Source organism: Lethenteron reissneri, chromosome 2 (assembly GCF_015708825.2).
Source record: "Lethenteron reissneri isolate LAM-NWPU_2019-01 chromosome 2, ASM1570882v1, whole genome shotgun sequence".
In the NCBI taxonomy this organism is placed as follows: Eukaryota; Metazoa; Chordata; class Hyperoartia; order Petromyzontiformes; family Petromyzontidae; genus Lethenteron; species Lethenteron reissneri.
In genome coordinates, this window is record NC_083780.1 from 13022570 (window position 1) to 13042729 (window position 20160).

General features: G+C 47.9%; 1 protein-coding gene across 1 annotated transcript in view; it reads left to right on the forward strand.

The window, feature by feature from the left end:
- The first annotated feature begins 12620 nt into the window (after positions 1-12620).
- LOC133341865 (short stature homeobox protein 2-like) overlaps positions 12621-20160 on the forward strand; it is a 50506-nt gene continuing 42966 nt past the window's right edge. Inside the window, exons 1-2 of the mRNA XM_061550661.1 lie at positions 12621-12752; positions 15532-15633. Coding sequence (XP_061406645.1) covers positions 12621-12752; positions 15532-15633 — 234 coding nt within the window. The remainder of the gene's footprint in view (positions 12753-15531; positions 15634-20160) is intronic.

Below are 20160 nucleotides of genomic sequence, written 5' to 3' on the forward strand. Positions count from 1 at the left end.
CACTACGTACCTGTCAACCACTTATCAGTGCCCTACCTTATTACAGACCAATTCAGACCTTATCGGTCACCCCGTGTCCCTTATAAATCTCAACGTTCATCCTACAAAGTTCCGTCACAAGAGATAAACACAAACAAATAGACAAAAACCCATCCTTTTTTTGGCCCGTATTGAAACGGCTGCAACTCAATTTCCCTGTTCAAGAATACGGGGTAAACCGTGTGGGTTGACAGCTCTGGTATCATACTCTTAGGTTTTTTCGGTAAAGTCACGTAGGTAAAAAATAAAATTAATAGAAATAAAATAATAAATCACGACGTTTCGGAGGCAACACAAGTCTCCGTCATCAAGTGGGACCGTCACAGCTAAATTTACTGTATCAAGTGACTTTACCGAAAAAACCTAAGCGTATGAATCATTGCAGTCACGAAAGCTTCAAATCTAGAAGTTCTGGTATCAATTCACTCTTCCAGTAAAGTGATTCAGACTCCAGTGAACATGGCGACGTTGAGCCAACGTCGCCGCCATTGCGGTTCAAGCCGTCGAACTAATGTTGGATGGTGGCCTCCGAAACCTTCCACGTTTAGCGGGACATTATCACTCGTCGGCGATGATGATGTTTTTAAATCCTTTACATTAAGTTCGCTTGCTTGCTTAGGGCCGTGCAAATCTTTCGGTCGTTTTTTAACCCACTTCCCGTGATCCAATCGAGCTGGCATTTTGCACACAGACTCGTTGTGCGTGACAATGCATTTTCGTGAAAAAAATTTTCCAAAATTTTACACTGTTTAGGGAAATTGTTTTAAATATTTAATTACCAATTGTTTAATGCTGCCAGACAATCATCTGACCTATAGGTGGCAGCCATCTCAAGTCAGAGGCCGAGAGGACTCTAGCCGCCCCGATGCAACGCATATAAAGGATTTATAGTGAAAAACTTTGTTTTTACGGGTTTACTTGTTTTTTTTTAGCGGAGCCGACGCCAACAAACACTTGCCCGCCACATTACGCGAAGGCTACACGGGGGACCTTTGTCTTTGTGTACAAGACCTGGGGACCTGGGGATTTGTCATCCTCCTTCTCCTCCTCCACGGCGGCAATTACTGAACCCTGGGGGGGGGGGGTCGGGGCGAGCTGGCGGGCACGATGAACAGACTCACGCACGCGGAGTCCTCGCAGAGACGCACGCACACAAAGATCCCCCGTGTTGTCGCAGCGGACTGCCTGGTGGTGGTGGGGGGGGGGGTAGAGGGGGCCAAGTGGCTCGCGGAGAAGCTGCGTGGAGGCCGGCAAGGGCACACGGTCTACGCGGGTGGGCCACGTACGGCGCGAAAGAAGTTCAACGTGAGTGCTCAACACGAGGGAGGGGTTTGAGTGGGCCACGGTCGACCCTTGGTCGCGTCCAGGTCGTCGCTTGAGGCTGAGTCGACCTAGGAGGAGGAGGAGGAGGGACAGGACAGCGTTTCGGATATTCGCCACCGATGTTTGGCCGTGAGCGGGAATCGGACTTGGGTAGCCGGGTTCGTTCGGGTGGCCGGGTTCGCTAATCACTGCGCCACCGCTCCCCACGTACATACACAGAGACACACAGACAAATATCCCCCGTATAGCCTTAACGGACTGCTGGGGAAAGTGCTGTTAGCGAGTAGCACCTAAGAAGGCCGGATAGGCACACGAGGGGGTTTTGGTGGCCAGCACCACGCCGCCTTTGTCGCGTCCAGGTATTAATTTAAGGCTGAGTCGACCTAGGGGAGGCGCGGGCCAGGTTCAGATATTCGTCACCGATCGGACTCGGGTCGCCGGGTTCGCTAATCACTGCGCCACCGCTCCCCACGTAAGTGTATATAAGCATAGACACGTGCACACATGTACATGCATGTACATGCATGCAGACACACAAAAGATCCCCCGTATAGCCTTAACAGACTGTAGGGGCAAGTGATGTTAGCGAGCACCTATGAAGGCCGGAACGGTACACGAGGGGATGGGTGGCCAGAACCACGCCCGACCGCCTTTGTCTCCCCAGTGGCAATGTTACACACCGCACCAGGTACTCATTTCAGGCTGAGTCGACCTAGGGAAGGCCCAGGACCGGTTTAGATAATCGTCACTGGTGTTGGCCGTGAGTGGGAATCGAACCCGGGCCGCCAGGTTCATAGCGCAGCGTAGCGCTAACCGCTACACTACCGCTCCCCAGACACACACACACAGAGACACCTACACAGAGATGCGTGTGTACGGTACACACAGACGGTTGCACGCCTGAAGCCTTTCACAGACTATTGGAATCGAATTGCTGTCCTGATCAGCGCACTGCGCTACGAACCTGGCCACCTGAGTTCGATTAACCGGGATATTTGACACCAACCGTGGGCCTCGCCTAGGTCGACTCAGCTTTAAATGAGTACCTGGTGTGATGTGTAAAAAAAACTGAATTTTGGAGACAAAGGCGGCCGGGCCCGGTGCTGGTTACGACGACTCCCATTCGCGCGCCGTTGCGACCTTCATAGGTGTTCGCTAACAGCACTTGCCCCAACAGTCCGATGAGGCTATACGGGGGACCTTTGCCTTTGTGTGTGTGACGCGCTCTCCTCCGAGCCTCCCTCCCTTCTCCTCCTACTCCTCGCTTCTCATTTCAACCACGGAGCAAGCGACTCCTGCACGAGACGACTCAACCACGCAGCCACTCAACCACGCAGCCAACTTCACAGCGGTCACCAACGCGGCATCCAGAGCCATCCAACCGCAGCCCACAGCCTCTGAACAACCTCGCCGCTCATCAACTTGTCAACTCAACACGCTCATTACGTCGGGAGCTCAACAACTCATCAACTCAACGACTTTGCAACTCAGAAAACCGAGTAACGCAGCTCGCAGCTCTTCGGCAACTCAACCACTCATCAACTCGGCAACTACTCGATGCAGTGAATTAACAACGCGACAACTTAGCTACTGGGCAACACAAAAAGTGATCAACTCAGTCAATAAGCTACTTTTATAGTTCAACAGCTCGGCAGTGAGATGCTAACTCGACAGCGTAGCCCACCCAATAACTCAACGACTTGGCAACAACTTAACTGAGCAACTCAAAAATTCGGCAACTTAACAAAGCAACTTTATCAAACTTTCAGCGACGCGGCAACTGAAACTCAACGACTTGGCAACTCGGCAACTCAACAAGTCGGTGACTCAACAACTCAGCGACTAAACAACAACAACAACTCCTCATCCAACGCCAGATCCTCGGTTTCTCGCTATCATTTCGGCAGGGATTTCTTTTTTAAGTTCCCAGTCGCCCGATAACATCTGTGAACTGCCGATATTAGTTTCGAGTTTGCCGACGAATGGAGCAAGCAAGTGGCTGACGACGGAATCGAAATGCCGATAGTTGAGTCGGATTCCTCTGGAGTCCTCGCCCCTGTCTCATCTCTGGATCTCTGGCGAGACATCGCGTCGCTGAGTGAGTGTGCGCGTGTGAGAGATGCCAGGGCAGAGTCCTTCACTCGTTTTCAGACGTGGGGTAGGTGGGATGCACTTTCGCCGATAAGACATCATCAGTGTGTGAGAGCCGCCACGCCGTTTGAAACCATCGTTGGGTTTGTGACAGCTCGATCTTGGTGATGATGATGATGATACGGGGGTGTTGTCACTCTCTGTGTGTATCGTCAGGGGCTGTACCAGTGCCGGATTAAGCTAGTGCGGGGCCTGTAGCATGATGTTATAAAGGGGCCCTACATAAATCAATAAAACACAAATTATAAACATAAATGTTTTACTTGCATGGTACAGTTATTGTATTTTTTCCTTTGCTATACAGCCAGATAATATGACAAATCGCTAACCTCAAACACCCGGTCGTTCATAAAATTTGAAGGCATTATAGTACTATAGCAATAGAGCAAGTGCAGAATCACTGAACCGTAATTGATAGCTTCAAATGGTTTAGCGCGGGGCCCTTGAAAGTGCGGGGCCCGTAGCTACTTTGCTACTTGGATAATCGGGCACTGGGCCACACTTAAGGCCACCAAGGGCAGCCAGTGGCCCTTGGTGGCCGGTTCACACCAATCTTCTTCGTGCCCTTGCGAGGTTGCGAGCTATGCGGTGGAAAACGCAGCAAGTAGATTGTGTGTTGACCAGACTGCACGCACGACGCGAATTCTTTGGCTTAACCACGTTTCTGCAATCGCCTTGTCGCTCGCCGACAACCTGGTTCCACGGTAGCGAGATGTTAACTACCTCGCCTGGTATACAGGAGGTCGTGGGTTCGATGCGTGCTGTATATTCGGAGTTTGCATGTTCAGTTTCCCCGTCTTCGCGTCGATTTTTCTCCGGGTTTTCCCCTACACGTTTATAATCCAACGTCACGCGTTTAGAGTATTTTGGCTGCTATAAATGTCCACATGATGATGAGCCACTTCGTTGAGCTATCATTTGTGGCCAGGTCGCTTCTGAGAAAGATCTTCACAGCTTAGTGGGTCTTACCTGGTAAAATACCCAAAAATAGTTGAGTAAAAAACGAATTTCGATTCCCTCCTTTCACTCCCCCTCTTTACATCCCTATTAAACTAAAGCCACAGAGCCCCGACTTGCACCTGGACCTAATAACTTCTGACGACGCTTGCCCTCGTTATATATTGGCACCGATTGTATTCGTTCGCGTGTGTTTCACCTCCGACCGTGGAATGCCTCGTGTGTCAATCGTGCAATATCCATTCACTAACCTGCCGTACTCGTTCTCTGCCATAGTAACGTGTTTGTCCTTTGTTGTTGTGGTGGTTGTTGTTGTGGTTGTTGTTGATGTTGTTGGCTGCTGCTGTGCTCACGTAGCACCACGGATGCCCCGTGTAAAACAGCCACCCCAAACTGGCTAAACGGGATCATCATCCGCGTCACAAATCAAATCGAGCTTTAACCCTTAAACATTGGGGCCATGTGCAGTGGCGGTCATTGTCCACCCCATTGTCCACCCCATTGTCCACCTCTTGCTCGCCTCGGCGAGGATTGTTCTCCAGGTCCTCCGGGCTCCGCTGTTCCCCCCACCCACTGGTCGCTTCTGTTCGGAGTTGGGACCCCCAATTGTCAGTGCAAGAAACCTCGTGTGGTGAACTGGAAGGTGGGAGATTGGCATTGAGGCTTTGGTGATGATCAGATCAGGGGCGAGCAAACGCAAAACTACAAGACGAGCCCGTTGTGGTTCGATATTTCAAGAGCCGCAATGCACTCACTGTGTGGTGAATACGAGACGGCGGTGGTCGTGCTTAATAAAACACGTCGCGAAACAGCGGTCGCCTGCCCATGGTGAACTGGACTTCCATGGTAAACTGGACTCCCATGGTGAACTGGATTTCCATTGTAAACTGGACACCCATGGTAAACGGGACTCCCATGGTGAGCTGGACTCCCATGGTGAACTGGACTCCCATGGTAAACTGGACTCCCATGGTAAACTGGACTTGCATGGTAAACTCGACTTGCATGGTGAACTGGACTTGCATGGTGAACTGGACTCCCATGGTAAACTGGACTCCCATGGTGAGCTGGACTCCCATGGTGAACTGGACTCCCATGGTGAACTGGACTTGCATGGTGAACTGGACTTGCATGGTAAACTGGACTCCCATGGTAAACTGGACTTGCATGGTGAACTGGACTCCCATGGTAAACTGGATTTCCATGGTAAACTGGACTTCCATGTTCTTGGTTCGTTCGGTAAAGTCACGTAGAAGGGAAAGAATAAAATAATAAAAATAAAACATAATAAAATACAATTATCACGACGTTTCGGCCACAACGCAAGCAGCCGTCCTCAGGTGAAGAAACAGAGCTGTCGGAAAGTCAGCGTCTGAATCTGTTGATATGCAAATTCCTTTGTCAAGGCGCCCTTCCTCCTCTAACCCAGCTTAAATATACGCTGCCAAGCTTGGTGGTGTTCATTCAGACGCTGTGGATTTTCTTGCTGTGCATTTCAAAAGAAAATTTTCTTGCTGTGAATTTCACACCTGATGACGATTTCTTGTGTTGCAGTCGAAACGTCGTGAGAATTGCATTGTTTTATATTTTTTATTTTATTTTATTATTTCCCTTCTACGTGACTTTACCCAAAGAACCAAGAATATGTGTTGACTACAGTTAGGAATATTTAGTTGTTATTTGTATTAACTATAAAACGAAACGATACTATTTTTATTTTACGAGGTAAGTCCCACTGGGCTATGTAGCTCATTGTTAGCAGCGACCTGGCCACAAATGATAGCCCAACGAAGTTGATCATCGTCGTGTTAAAGTTTATTGCAGCCAAATACTCTAAACGCACGTTTCGAAATATAATTCTAAGTTCAGTATGTCTGTTTATTTTGTATTATTGCTAGGATTATTGTGAGTAAGAATTAAAATCGTTAGTTGCATTATTGTAAGTACTGATTGTTGCAATTAGTTATTGTTAGAATTATTGTATATATCCACATTGTAGTTCTGGTGCTAATTAATATTCGCATTACTGTAAGCTATAGGATTATTTATAGTAATTGCTACTTAAAAATTATTTTGTCTCATTATTATTAGATTTGATTACTATTATTACCAGTAAATATTATTCATTATAATTGCTATTAGTTATAATTAATCTCACGATTATTTATAAGAATTATATATTCTAAGTTCAGTATATGTAGTTCGTTATGATTGTTGTTATTATGATTATTGCATATTTGATACGAGAGCCATCGGCGCCAGGAAAAGTTAGGTGTAGGTACAAGGAGGCGCTGTTTTTAGAATTATTGCAACGATAATTATCAGTAATTGTTATCGTTCAATTATTGCAGGTATATACAACTTGTATTACTTTATTTCTAGTAGGAATTGTTTATTATTAATATTGGACTTAATTTTAGTGATAATTTTTCTGAGTAATGTTAATTGTGAGTGGTTATTGCTCATACTGCTTATTGAAAAAAACTCAACTATTTTTTATTTTACCAGGTAATGCCCACAGCTCTTCTTCAGAAGCCACCTGGCCAAAAATGATCCTTCAACAAAGTGGCTTATCGCGTGTAAATGTATTGCATCCAAAATCTCTAAACGCGTGATGTTGATTCTAAATGTGGAGGGAAACCCCGGAGGATCCAGATAAAAATCCACGCGACCACGGGGAGAGAGACACGCAAACTCCAAATATACAGGCGTCAGGGTCGCGATCGAACCCACCATGTCTTGTATACCAGGCGAAGTATTTAACATTTCGCCATCTGTGGCGTATGTATGTTGAGTTTTTTTCGCACCGTACGTAGCCAACCATGCTAATCGGAGGTGCGGGGAAGGACAACGATTTTGATTGTTAGCTATGATTGTTATGATTGTTTGTGTTAGCTATGATTGCCTTGATTGTTTGTGAGTTATTATAGCCAATAATGCCTATTGGCAATGACTGCTGAAAGATTGTTAGCTACGACTATCGTTCGCAATGATGATTTGCTTTGTGCTTAGGTTGTTATTCTCCTACCCCTGCATCTCCGATAAGTACGGTTGGCTACGTACGGTGCGAAAGAAGTTCAACATACATACATTGAGTGTGGTTTTCGTTAACAACGCTAATTTACAACGATTACAATTGATTTGATTGATAGTTTGATTTACTGTTGGTGATGATCGTGAGTTCGAGTTTTTGATTGTTCTCGACTGGGCATCGTGAGTTACGTTCATCAGGATGAGGTCGGCGTGAGCGGCGTTGGCGAGTGAGATTACTCCGCTTCTTGTCGCGACATGAAGAGGATTTCTTACTTGTCGGCAACGCGAAATTAACCGAAAGAAGCTCGCTGCTGAGGTAAGACCGTGGTGGTGGTGGTGATGGTGATGTTGATGATGATGACGATGATTGTGGTGGTGATGCTGATAATGATGATTGTGCTGGTAATGATGATGATCGTGGTAGTAATGATGACAATAATGATGATGATGGTCATGATCATTGTGGTGGTCATCATGATGATGATGATTATGATAGTGATGATGATTATGATGATGATGATTGTGGTGGTAATGATGATGATAATAATGATGATGATGATTGTAGCGGTAATGATGATGATGATGATTGTGGTGGTAATGATGATGATAATGATTGTGGTGGTAATGATGATGATAATTGTGCTGGTAATGATGATCGTGGCAGTAATGATGATGACAATAATGATGGTGATGATGATAATTGTGGTGGTCATGATGATGATGATTATGATGATGATAAAAATGATGGTGATGATAATTGTGGTGGTCCCTATAATGATGATGATTGAGGCGGTAATGATGATGATAATAATGATGATGATGATTGTGGTGGTCATGATGATGATGACGATGATAATATAATTAGACGGTCATAGCACCGATGGTGACTGTTACGGTAAAGACGGCAGCTGTGATGACACGAGAAGTGATGTCGTGAAAACATAAAAATATCCAAAATATAAATAATTTCTAATTGTCACGTTTAATACAAAGCATTGTATGCTTATTTAATAATCACTATCATAAACAGTATTATAAATTATACAGCATTTTTCTTCTTGGTTCTTTCAGTAAAGTCACGTAGAATGGAAATAATAAAAGAATAAAAATAAAACATATTATTATATTGTGTTTTAATCTAATTATTTTATTATTTCTATTCTACGTGACTTTACCGAAAGAACCAAGAAGATGAATCCCTGCAGTCACGAAAGCTTTAAATCGATATGTATACAGCATTTGTCTCTGTGTGTGTAAAGCGTGATGAGCTTCTTCAAAAACGTCGACGAGCGTTGCCTTCCTGCTGTTGAGCTCTGTCCGTGATGTTTACTCACAACTCCTTAGTCCAATGTTAGTCTGTGGGCAATGTTAGTCTATGGGCAGTGTTAGTCTGTTAGTCTGTTGTGAGTCTATGGGCAATGTGAGTCTATGGGCAGTGTTAGTCTATGGGCAGTGTTAGTCTATGGGCAATGTTAGTCTATGGGCAATGTTAGTCTATGGGCAGTGTTAGTCTATGGGCAGTGTTAGTCTATGGGCAGTGTTAGTCTATGGGCAATGTTAGTCTATGGGCAATGTTAGTCTATGGGCAATGTTAGTCTATGGGCAATGTTAGTCTAGGGCAGTGTTAGTCTATGGGAAATGTTAGTCTATGGGCAATGTTAGTCTATGGGCAGTGTTAGTCTATGGGCAGTGTTAGTCTATGGGCAATGTTAGTCTATGGGCAATGTTAGTCTATGGGCAATGTTAGTCTATGGGCAATGTTAGTCTAGGGCAGTGTTGTCTAGGGCAGTGTTAGTCTATGGGCAATGTTAGTCTATGGGCAATGTTAGTCTATGGGCAGTGTTAGTCTATGGGCAGTGTTAGTCTATGGGCAGTGTTAGTCTATGGGCAATGTTAGTCTATGGGCAATGTTAGTCTATGGGCAAGGTAGTCTAGGGCAGTGTTAGTCTAGGGCAGTGTTAGTCTATGGGCAGTGTTAGTCTATGGGCAATGTTAGTCTATGGGCAATGTTAGTCTATGGGCAGTGTTAGTCTATGGGCAGTGTTAGTCTATGGGCAATGTTAGTCTATGGGCAATGTTAGTCTATGGGCAGTGTTAGTCTGTGGGCAATGTTAGTCTATGGGCAGTGTTAGTCTGTTAGTCTGTTGTGAGTCTATGGGCAATGTGAGTCTATGGGCAGTGTTAGTCTATGGCAGGTTAGTCTTAGGGCAATGTTAGTCTATGGGCAATGTTAGTCTATGGGGCAAGGTTAGTCTATGGGGCAGTGTTAGTCTATGGGCAGTGTTAGTCTATGGGCAGTGTTAGTCTATGGGCAATAGTTAGTCTATGGGCAATGTAGTCTATGGGCAATGTTAGTCTATGGGCAATGTTAGCTATGGGCAGTGTTAGTCTATGGGAAATGTTAGTCTATGGGCAATGTTAGTCCTATGGGCAGTGTTAGTCTATGGGCAGTGTTAGTCTATGGGCAATGTTAGTCTATGGGCAATGTTAGTCTATGGGCAATGTTAGTCTATGGGCAATGTTAGTCTAGGGCAGTGTTAGTCTAGGGCAGTGTTAGTCTATGGGCAATGTTAGTCTATGGGCAATGTTAGTCTATGGGCAGTGTTAGTCTATGGGCAGTGTTAGTCTATGGGCAGTGTTAGTCTATGGGCAATGTTAGTCTATGGGCAATGTTAGTCTATGGGCAATGTTAGTCTAGGGCAGTGTTAGTCTAGGGCAGTGTTAGTCTATGGGCAGTGTTAGTCTATGGGCAATGTAGTCTATGGCAATGTTAGTCCTATGGGCAGTGTTAGTCTATGGGCAGTGTTAGTCTATGGGCAATGTTAGTCTATGGGCAATGTTAGTCTATGGGCAGTGTAGTCTAGGGCAATGTTAGTCTATGGGCAGTGTTAGTGCTAGGGGCAGTGTTAGTCTATGGGGCAATGTTAGTCTATGGGCAATGTTAGTCTATGGCAGTGTTAGTCTAGGGCAGGGGTCGGCAGCCAAAATAACAAGAAGAGCCATTTCTTTCAATTCGGTACAAAAATTCAGTATTTCAAGAGCCGCAATGCATCTGAGTACATACTGTACATACGTACATATCGTCAAGAAGCAGCCCGTAAGAGCCGCATGCGGCTCCGGAGCCGTAGGTTGCCGACCCCTGGTCTAGGGCAATGTTAGTCTATGGGCAGTGTAGTCTATGGGCAGTGTTAGTTTAATGGGAAATGTTAGTCTATGGGCAGTGTTAGTCTGTTAGTCTGTTGTGAGTCTATGGGCAATGTTAGTCTATGGGCAGTGTTAGACTGTTAGTCTGTTGTGAGTCTCTGGGCAATGTTAGTCTATGGGCAGTGTTAGACTGTTAGTCTGTTGTGAGTCTCTGGGCAATGTTAGTCTATGGGCAATGTTAGTCTATGGGCAGGTTAGTCTGTTATGAGTCTCTGGGCAATGTTAGTCTATGGGCAATGTTAGTCTGCTGTGAGTCCGGGTTCTCCAGTGTTTCCCTCCACATTTAGAAGCAACGCGCCTTTAGAATAATGTACATTTCCACACGATGATGGTGAGCCACTTCGTTGAGCTATCACCTGTGATCGCCAGGGTCGCTTCTGAAAGAGAGCTACATAGCTCAGTGGGGCCTCACCTGGTCAAGTAAAAGACTCATTTGAAAAAATAAGAATAGGCTTTACCCTTTCTGGCAATAAAAAGTGATACTGGCAAAAAAGATTCCATGATATAGCTGCTCAACCCGAGCTATAAATGATCTGATACGGGCATTGTCTTTGTACTGTTCGCCGTTTGGCGTCTCTGGTCTGACATTGGTGAGACTAGGCCCACAAATTAATGTCTGTCGTGTAGGCCAATCAGTTCCAAAGACAATGCACAGAATATCGGAGCATGATTATTTGCATGTTCACCACCCATCCTGTGTGTGGTTAATGCAGACCTGATTCCTTGCAAAAGGTTTCCTATTTGGCGTTTGAACATCCTAACACCTCCTGTTTTATTGTCAGAAAGGGTAAAATAAACTCATGTTATTATTCTTGATTTGAAGCTTTCGTGACTGCAGGAATCCATACTCTTTGGTTCTTTCGGTAAAGTCACGTAGAAGGGAAATAATAAAATAATAATAAAACATAATAAAATAATATAATACCATAATAAAATAATATAATATAAAATAATAATAAATAATATAATAAAATCTTTCGGTAAAGTCACGTAGGTAGAATATAAAATAGATCATGACGTTTCGGGCGCAACACAAGCGTCCGTCATCTGGTGGGAAAGCATGGTCTGCTGCTGAGGCAGACTATTTTACAGGTAGGAACAACAGTTCCACACTGCCCACCAGGGAATTATTTGTCTGTCTACGTGCATGGCCCGCCCCACCAGAGCCCTCCCATTGGCTCGTGGGCGCCGACCAATGGGAGCGCTGGGTTGGGGTTGGTAGAGGGGGGGTTAGTGGTGGGGGGGGGGGGACCGCCGCGACTCGGGCCAATGAGGAGACGGGCGATGTTCATTCACAAAATGGAACTGGGGGAGGGTGGCTCCATTCATAAAATGGAAGCCTTGAAAAGGAAACAGCGGATGTTTTTGCCTCGTGTTTCTTCGACATTCCCAGCCTAAAGGTGATTCGGTTTGTCCAAAAAAGCAAATGTATTCCTTGTAAAAAATAAAACAAATTAATGCATTTCTAGGTTAACATGAAACATATAAATTAACCCCGCCCCCCCCTAATAAAAAAATACTTTACGGAGTATTATATGACAATGCATATTACAGGTATGAGCAACAGGTTCCACACTGCCCACCAGGGATTATTGTCTGTCTGTCGTGCACAAATGCGCTGTCCAACCAAGTTCCTACCTGGCCACTCCGAAGGAACGTGTTTATTTTCTTATTGGTTCTTTCGGTAAAGTCACGTAGAAGGGAAATAATAAATAATACAAATAAAACATAATAAAATAATTCTCACGACGTTTCGGCCCCAAACGCAAGCAGCCGTCTCAGGTGAAGACCAAATTGAACGTGTTTATCTTTTCACACTTTGATACTGGCAAAAAGAAAAGAGTCCATGATAAGACACTCGTCTAAAATACAGTTGACACGTGGCGCCCCACAGCCGCAGGTCGACACGAGGGATGGAGGAACTCGCTCGGTTCGTCCGCGCCTCCTCGCGGGTGGAGGACGGAGACCGCGACCCAGCGGGGTCCGGCACAGAGGTGGGGCGGAGACCAGCCGAGTGGAGGCCCCAACTGGGGACTCCAACCCATGTGAGTGAGGGTGTGAGGTTAGACGAATGATGCGACGTGGGAGTCACGTTCGTTGTGGGGTTTGTGTCCCGTCTCTTCCTCTCTCTCTCTCTCTCTCTCGCTTTCATTCATTCATTTTTTCATTGCCACATATCCACTGTTCGTTCTTGTTGTTTACTCCCCCGATTCACGTGCTTTAAGCATTAATTCACTCACTTCTCCATACATTCAATGATTTCCTTCATTCATTCATCCATTCGCTGGTTGTCTCCCGCATTTACCGCCTCACGCCTCCACGTTATAATGAATTCACTCTAACGTTCATTGATTTACTCATTCACTGCTATATTCACTTACTGGGGCATTCCTTAACAGACACCTCCCACCATTGATTCCTTCACTCTTCATTCACCCGGACTCATTCACCTCCTCACCTCCGCATTCACGTATTCACTCCTTCACCAGTCGTTCACTCACTCTCTCCTCGTTAATTTCATCGCCTTGAGCCTTAATTCTACCTGTCACTCCTCATTCAATCCTTCACATCATCCCTCCATATTCTTGGTTCTTTCCGGTAAAGTCACGTAGAAGGGATATAAAATAATAAAAATATAAAACAATAAAATTATCACGACGTGTTCGACTGCAACACAAGCAATCGTCATCAGGTGTCAAATCCACAGCAAGACATTTTTTATTTTTTCAAATTTTCTTACTGTGGATTTCACACCTGATAACGATTGCTTGTGACTTTCCGGAAAGAACCAAAGGGTATCGGAGACGGACCTCCGGGCCGATTTAAGTCCGCAACCAACGTTACTCCACCGTGGTTTGTATCGCGCGCGCGCGCGGTCATTGTGGGACCAGGCTGAGAGCATCACCGCACGACACTCGAGGACCTCCGAGTTTAATCATAACTCACAGTCGAACGTCAGTTTACGGGTCTTTGTGTAAATGCCGTGGGTGAGCGAGTCTGTGGCTCTCTACGTACGTATAGTAATAGGTTTTTACCCTTTCAACTGGTACAAAACGGACACCTTTATACAAGGCATCATGTTTTTGCAATAACCACAACACAAGCAGTCAAAATGCAAACAAAAAGAAACACTCTGATGATGATATGCACTGTCCTTGAAGTTGATTGGTCCACACCCGAGACAGCTTTTCTTAGAGCCTAGTCTCCATTGGTGTTGGACCAGATGACGCCAAAAGGCGTACCAAAAAACTGATGCCCTGTATAAAGGTGTCAGTTTTTGTACCAGTTGAAAGGGTAAAACCCTATCACATATATTTTGCCACTGGTAAAGGAGATGTCTCATAGTGTAAAGTCTCTACGTAGGTCTATGGGTCTATTTTTATTTGATACGAGTCACTGCCTACCGCGCTGAGACCATCAAACTCACTGCACTAGAGGACTCGGTTGGATCCGCGGGTGCGTGCGTGCGTGCGGTGCGTGGCGTGCGTGTACGCACAGTTGAACTTCTTTCACACCGTGCGGAGCCAACCGTGCTAATGGGATGTGCGAAAACAACCTCAGCTCTGAACCCGCGGGGGTCCCAGCGGTGGCGGGGTCCTGCGATTACGCGGCCACGGCGCGTTGTGACGGAGTCGCTGGGTCAGACGGACGTACAGGCTGCTCCGGCTCGCGTGTTACTTGCACAGACACGCCCGCGGCGTAGTGGAGGAGGAGGACGAAGAGACTCGGAGCTCTGCCCGGTTTGGTCCGGGGGCTCAAGCAGCAGGAGCAGCAGGAGGAAGAAGAGTTACTAGAGGAGGAGGATTTAATAGAGCAGCAACAACTGATGAAGAAGACGTTGCAGCAGCAGCAGGGTCAGGACCTTGGACAGCAGCAGTAGCAGCAGGAAGAGGAGGCGTTGTGCCTCGGACTGGAGTCGGTGCAGCAGCAGCAGCAGCAAGAGGAGAACAGCTGAGACCCGCAGCAGCAGCAGCAGCAGGGTCAGAACCTTGGACAGCAACAGCTGCAGCTGCAGCAAGAGGAGAACAGCTGAGACCAGCAGCAACAGCAACATCAGCAGCAGCAGCAGCAGCAGCAACATCATCATCAGCACCAGCAGCAGCAACATCATCATCAGCACCAGCAGCAAAGTCAGCAGCAGCAATATCATCAGCAGCACCAGCAGCAACGTCAGCAGCAGCAACATCATCATCAGCAGCAGCAGCAACAACATCATCAGCAGCAACAACATCATCAGCAGCAGCGGCAGCAACATCATCATCAGCAGCAGCAACATCATCATCAGCAGCAGCAGGATTGGGGCCACGGACAAGAGTACGGTCAAGAATAGCAGCAGCAGCATCATCGTCTCCAGCAGCAGCAGCGGCGGAAAGACGAATGGGGCCACGGGTAACAGTGGGATCAACAACAACATCATCAGAATCACGTACGTATGTATGTATGTTGAGCTTCTTTCACACCGTACGTAGCCGACCGTGCTAATCGGAGGTGCGGGGGAAGGACAACAACCTAAACACAAAAAGCGGTCCAAAATAAATGTGTTCGTGCGTAGCTCCAGTGGCTTCCTAATATCGCAAGCGAGAGGGTTCCAGACGGCCGCAAAATCGCATCTGAGAGCGGTGACCGCCGCACTTTGTTCAACGGCGAGCCAAAAGCCGGGAGCATGAGCGGAGTTCGCGCGATGATGGTTTATGCACCTTGACGAGCTCAGCAGCAGCGAGGTATTGCGGTCTATTTGTGGCAGCAGCAGGAGGAGGAGGAGGAGAAGGAGGGTCAGGGCTGCGTCGCTCACGTCGTTGCCGAACGAGCTTCTCTGCGGAGCAGCTGCAGCAGCTGGAGCGCGCCTTCGACGAGTCACACTACCCCGACGGGGGCGCGCGCCTCGCGCTCAGCGCGCGCCTCCACCTGCCCGAGACGCGCGTCCAGGTACCGCAGGCACGGCCACGGCCGCAGCCGCAGCTACAGCTACAGCTGCTGCTACTGGCGAGGGTGCGGGTGGTGGTGGAGCCGTAAGCCCCCCTCCCTCTCCCCTCGTGGGCTCCGACCCGCGACTTCATGTCAACAGGGCCCCGCGGCAGAGCGCAGCAGCCCACAAACTTATAAAGGCCCCCGGAACGCAGTGTTACAATGTTGTATTCCTCGCTGCGAACATCTTAGCGGCACTAATCGGCTACTAGAGGACGATATTTTTTTTGTATTTTATTTTGTTTTATTTATTATTGTATTATTTCCCTTCTACGTGACTTTACCGAAAGAGCCAAGAAGATAGAGGGCGATAGTTTAGACCTGGGAAGACCACGACAGATGATAGTTTTTTTTTTTTGGGGGGGGGGGGGCGGTGTCAGATCGCTTTAGTAAAATGCGTCGTAAACCCTCCTCCACCCGACACGGCCAATTCGTAAAGTTGCCACGTAAGCAACAGCAGCCGGGTGGTGCTGGAGAGCGATCCGCACGCATTTGGCACGACGTTTCGTTGGTAGCTACGCCTCGCATCATCAGGCAGTCGCCAGAAATCTGAAAATGGCGTGTGAAGGCCACTTTATAATTGCACCGTTGTTGTTATGATTTCGCTTGTTTATCCAAGAAACCATCACCGAGCCCCATGACTATTTTTCAGGAGGGTCCTGCCAAGTGTTTGCAGTCGGGGGGCGATCGTTACGATGTTTAATCCCAAATGAGAACGAACATTTGCACGATGTTACCGATTTCGCCGCATCGCGCGCTTTCAGATGCGCGCTTCTGCGGCCGTCTGGAGTGCTCTTGTTTTCCATATGAGGAAGCCACTTTTAAATCTAGATTGAAAACTCATGTTTTGTAGGACTGCTTTTTTGTGTTTAGTTTGTTGTCGTTCTCCGCGCACCTTCGATGAGCACAGTCGGGTACGTACGGTGCGAAAGAAGTTCCACATACAAAGCAGCTCTGAGCACACAGTCAATGCGCGCAGTCTCGGTGCGATCAAGCTTTTAATATCGACTGAGAGTCCAATTCAGCTTCTCCCCAGTAAGGGAAGATGTCCCACACGCCCCAGTCGTAACCCCGATGACAGCCGCAGCTGTAGACATGAAGTAATGACAACAGCCGCAGCTGGTGCCGCACACGTGAAGCGTGGGGGACGAAAGAACAATGAGCGTGCCCCGGGGGGGGGGGGGGGGGGGGGCTGTGGTGTACACGGTAGCGTGGTGGTGGTGGTGTACATGGTAGTGTGGTGGTGGTGTACATGGTAGTGTGGTGGTGGTGGTGGTGTACATGGTAGTGTGGTGGTGGTGGTGTACATGGTAGTGTGGTGGTGGTGTACATGGTAGTGTGGTGGTGGTGGTGTACATGGTAGTGTGGTAGTGGTGGTGGTGTACACGGTAGTGTGGTGGTGGTGGTGGTCTAAACGGTAGTGTGGTAGTGTGGTGGTGTACACGGTAGTGTGGTTGTGGTGGTGTACATGGTAGTGGTGGTGGCGTACATGGTGTGTGGTGTGGTGGTGGTGGGATGGTGGTGGGATGTACACAATAGGTGGTGGTGGTGGTGTACACGGTAGCGTGGTGGTGGTGGTGGTGTACACGGTAACGCGGTGGCTAACGCACTGCGCTACCCGAGTCCGATTCCCACTCACGACTCAACAACACAATAGTGGCGAATATCTTGACCCGGTCCTCAGCCTCCCCTATGTCTATTCGGCCTCAACTGAGCACCTGGTGCGTCAATATCAACATTGGGGAGACAAAGGCGGCCGAGCATAGAGTTGGCCACCATCCTCCTCCTTCCGTCTTGCGCCGTGCCGGCCTTCATGGGTGCTCGCTAACAGCACTTGCCCCAACAGTCTGTTAAGGCTATAAGGGGATCTTTGGGCGCCACGGTAGCTAGGAGATGTTAACTACCTCGCCTGGTGTACAGGAGGTCGTGGGTTCGATCCCGACTATGACGCCTGCTGTATATTAGGAGTTTGCGTGTCTCTCTCTCTCTCTCATCATCATCACGGTGGCTAGGAGATGTTAACTACCTCGCCTGGTATACAGGAGGTCGTGGGTTCGACCCCGACCCTGACGCCTGCTGCTGTATTTGGAGTTTGCGTGTCTCTCTAATCATGATCATCACGGTGGCTATGAGATGTTAACTACCTCACCTGGTATACAGGAGGTTGTGGGTTCGACCCCGACCCTGACGCCTGCTGCTGTGTATTTGGAGTTTGCGTGTCTCTCTCCACGTGGATTGTTATCCGAGTCCTCCGGAATTTTCCCTCCACATTTAGAAACATTCGTTTCGAGTAATTGGCTGCTGTACATTTCCATAAAAGCCACTTCGTTAAGCTATCATTTGTGGCCAGGTCCCTTATGAAAACGAGCTATATAGCTCAGTGGGCATTCCCTAGCGAATAAAAATGAATACGAATTTGATTCAAGCAAGCCTGACTCTGCTAATGAGTCACTGGATGTCAAAACCGGTCCAGAATTGTGCTTGTACTGCATCAATTCTGCTTCTGCTGAAATTATGCAGCCCAAGAAAAATTGGAAGACAGACATGGGAAAAGAGACATTGTGTGCTTATTTTTAATCGGTTAAAATATCCTAAGCGATGCAGGAAAAACTCAAACTAAAGCATTTTTTTATTTCACCAGGTACACCGAGCGATGCAGCTCTTTTTTCAGAAGCGACCTGGCCACAAATGATAGCTCAACGAAGCGGCTTAATGCGTGGAAATTTATCGCAGCCAAATCACTCTAAACGCGTGATGTTAATTCTAAATGTGGAGTGGGGAAAACCGGGAGGACCCGGTGAAAAATCCACGCGACCACCATGGGGAGAGACACCGCAATCTCCACACATACATATTCTTCGGTTTTTTCGGGAAAGTCACGTAGGTAAAAAAAATATTCAGGGCCTACCTTGGCTCCTCCCACCCTCAACCAGTATATATATACAAGGACTGTTTTCTTGGAATTTCTCTCACTTGATACAGCTATCGTGCTGTGACGGTTCCACCTGAAGACGGAAGCTTGTGTTGCCTCCGAAACGTCGTGATTTTTATTTATTTTATTTTACTTTTATTAATTTTCATATTTTTTACCTACGTTACTTTACCGAAAAAACCTAAGAATATGAATCCTTGCAGTCACGAAAGCTTAAAATCTAGAATCCACACATACAGCGGGCGGCAGGGTCGGTGTTGAACCCACGACCTCCCGTATCCCAGGCGAGCTCGTTAACATCTCCTAGCCACTGTGGCGGCCCTGCACAGAAACGCCCCGGGCTACCCAGGGTGGTTGCCTTGTTTGTGTTTTTGCCGCTCTCTTGCCAGTCAGCCGTATCGCTTCACCGCGTCTCGCTGCCCGCAACTTTCAGGTTTGGTTCCAGAACAGGCGCGCGAAGTGCAGGAAACAGGAGATGCAGACGCGGAGAGGTGAGGCTGCAGAGACACCGACGAGCTAGAGGGGCAGGGAGACGCAGAGACGGACGACACGGGAGACACGAAGGCAGGGAGACGCAGAGACGCTGGGACACACAGAGGGCGGGCAAACACAGAGACGTGGAGACACGGGAGATACAGAGACGTGGAGACACGGACAGAGGGAGACTAGGAGATATGGAGACAAACACCTGGACAGAGAGAAACTCGGGGTGACAGAGACGTGGAGACCACGCTGTTATAGACGATGATGGTAGTGATGCATTGATGGCCACCATTATGATGGTGGTGGTGGTGTTGATGATGGTGATCGTGTTGTTGGTGTTGTAGGCGTGATGTTGAGGCCGGGTCTGGACGGGCACCGCGTGGCCCCGTACATCCACATGGGAGTCACGAGGTCGCATCATCACCAGGTGAGAACGCAAGACAAAGCCCCCCGGGTAGCCTTAGCAGCAAGTGGCTGGAACATTGCGCCACGATGCCATGGCAGCAGGGTTCCGATTTCCCCGGCCACGGTTAACATTCAGCAGCGAGTGACATCGAAACTGGTTCCGGGCCTCCCCTAGGTAGACTCAGCCGTGAGTAACCTGGTGCAGCGTGTAAAACGTCAGCACTGGGGTGACAAAGGCGGCCGGGCGTGGTGCTCGCGACGCCACCCACTCCGTGCACCGTGCGAGGCGTCTTCTTCATCATCACGATCCATGGTGCAGATCGCCCCCGTAGGTGTCTCCACTGCAGATATCGTCATTTAATGACTTTTCTCTCGTGCCTTGCAGTGCCAATAGGCTCATGTTAGCGCCACGTCTTCCTGGCCGATCTCTGATGTCGTCTGCTAGGTGATTCCTCTCTAATTGCACTTGCCCCATAAGTACGTTGAGGCTATACAGGGGGGGGTGCATCTTTGTGACTTTCAGTTTAGCACGTGCTCAAGTTGTAAATGTTGTCGTGGGTTTATCTCCAACACACTGGTGTGCTGACCTCGTAACGAATTGGCGTGTTTTGTTTCACGCGACAACCTTACAAGTGGCCGTGTCGGGGTGGCGGCTTTAACACGACGAC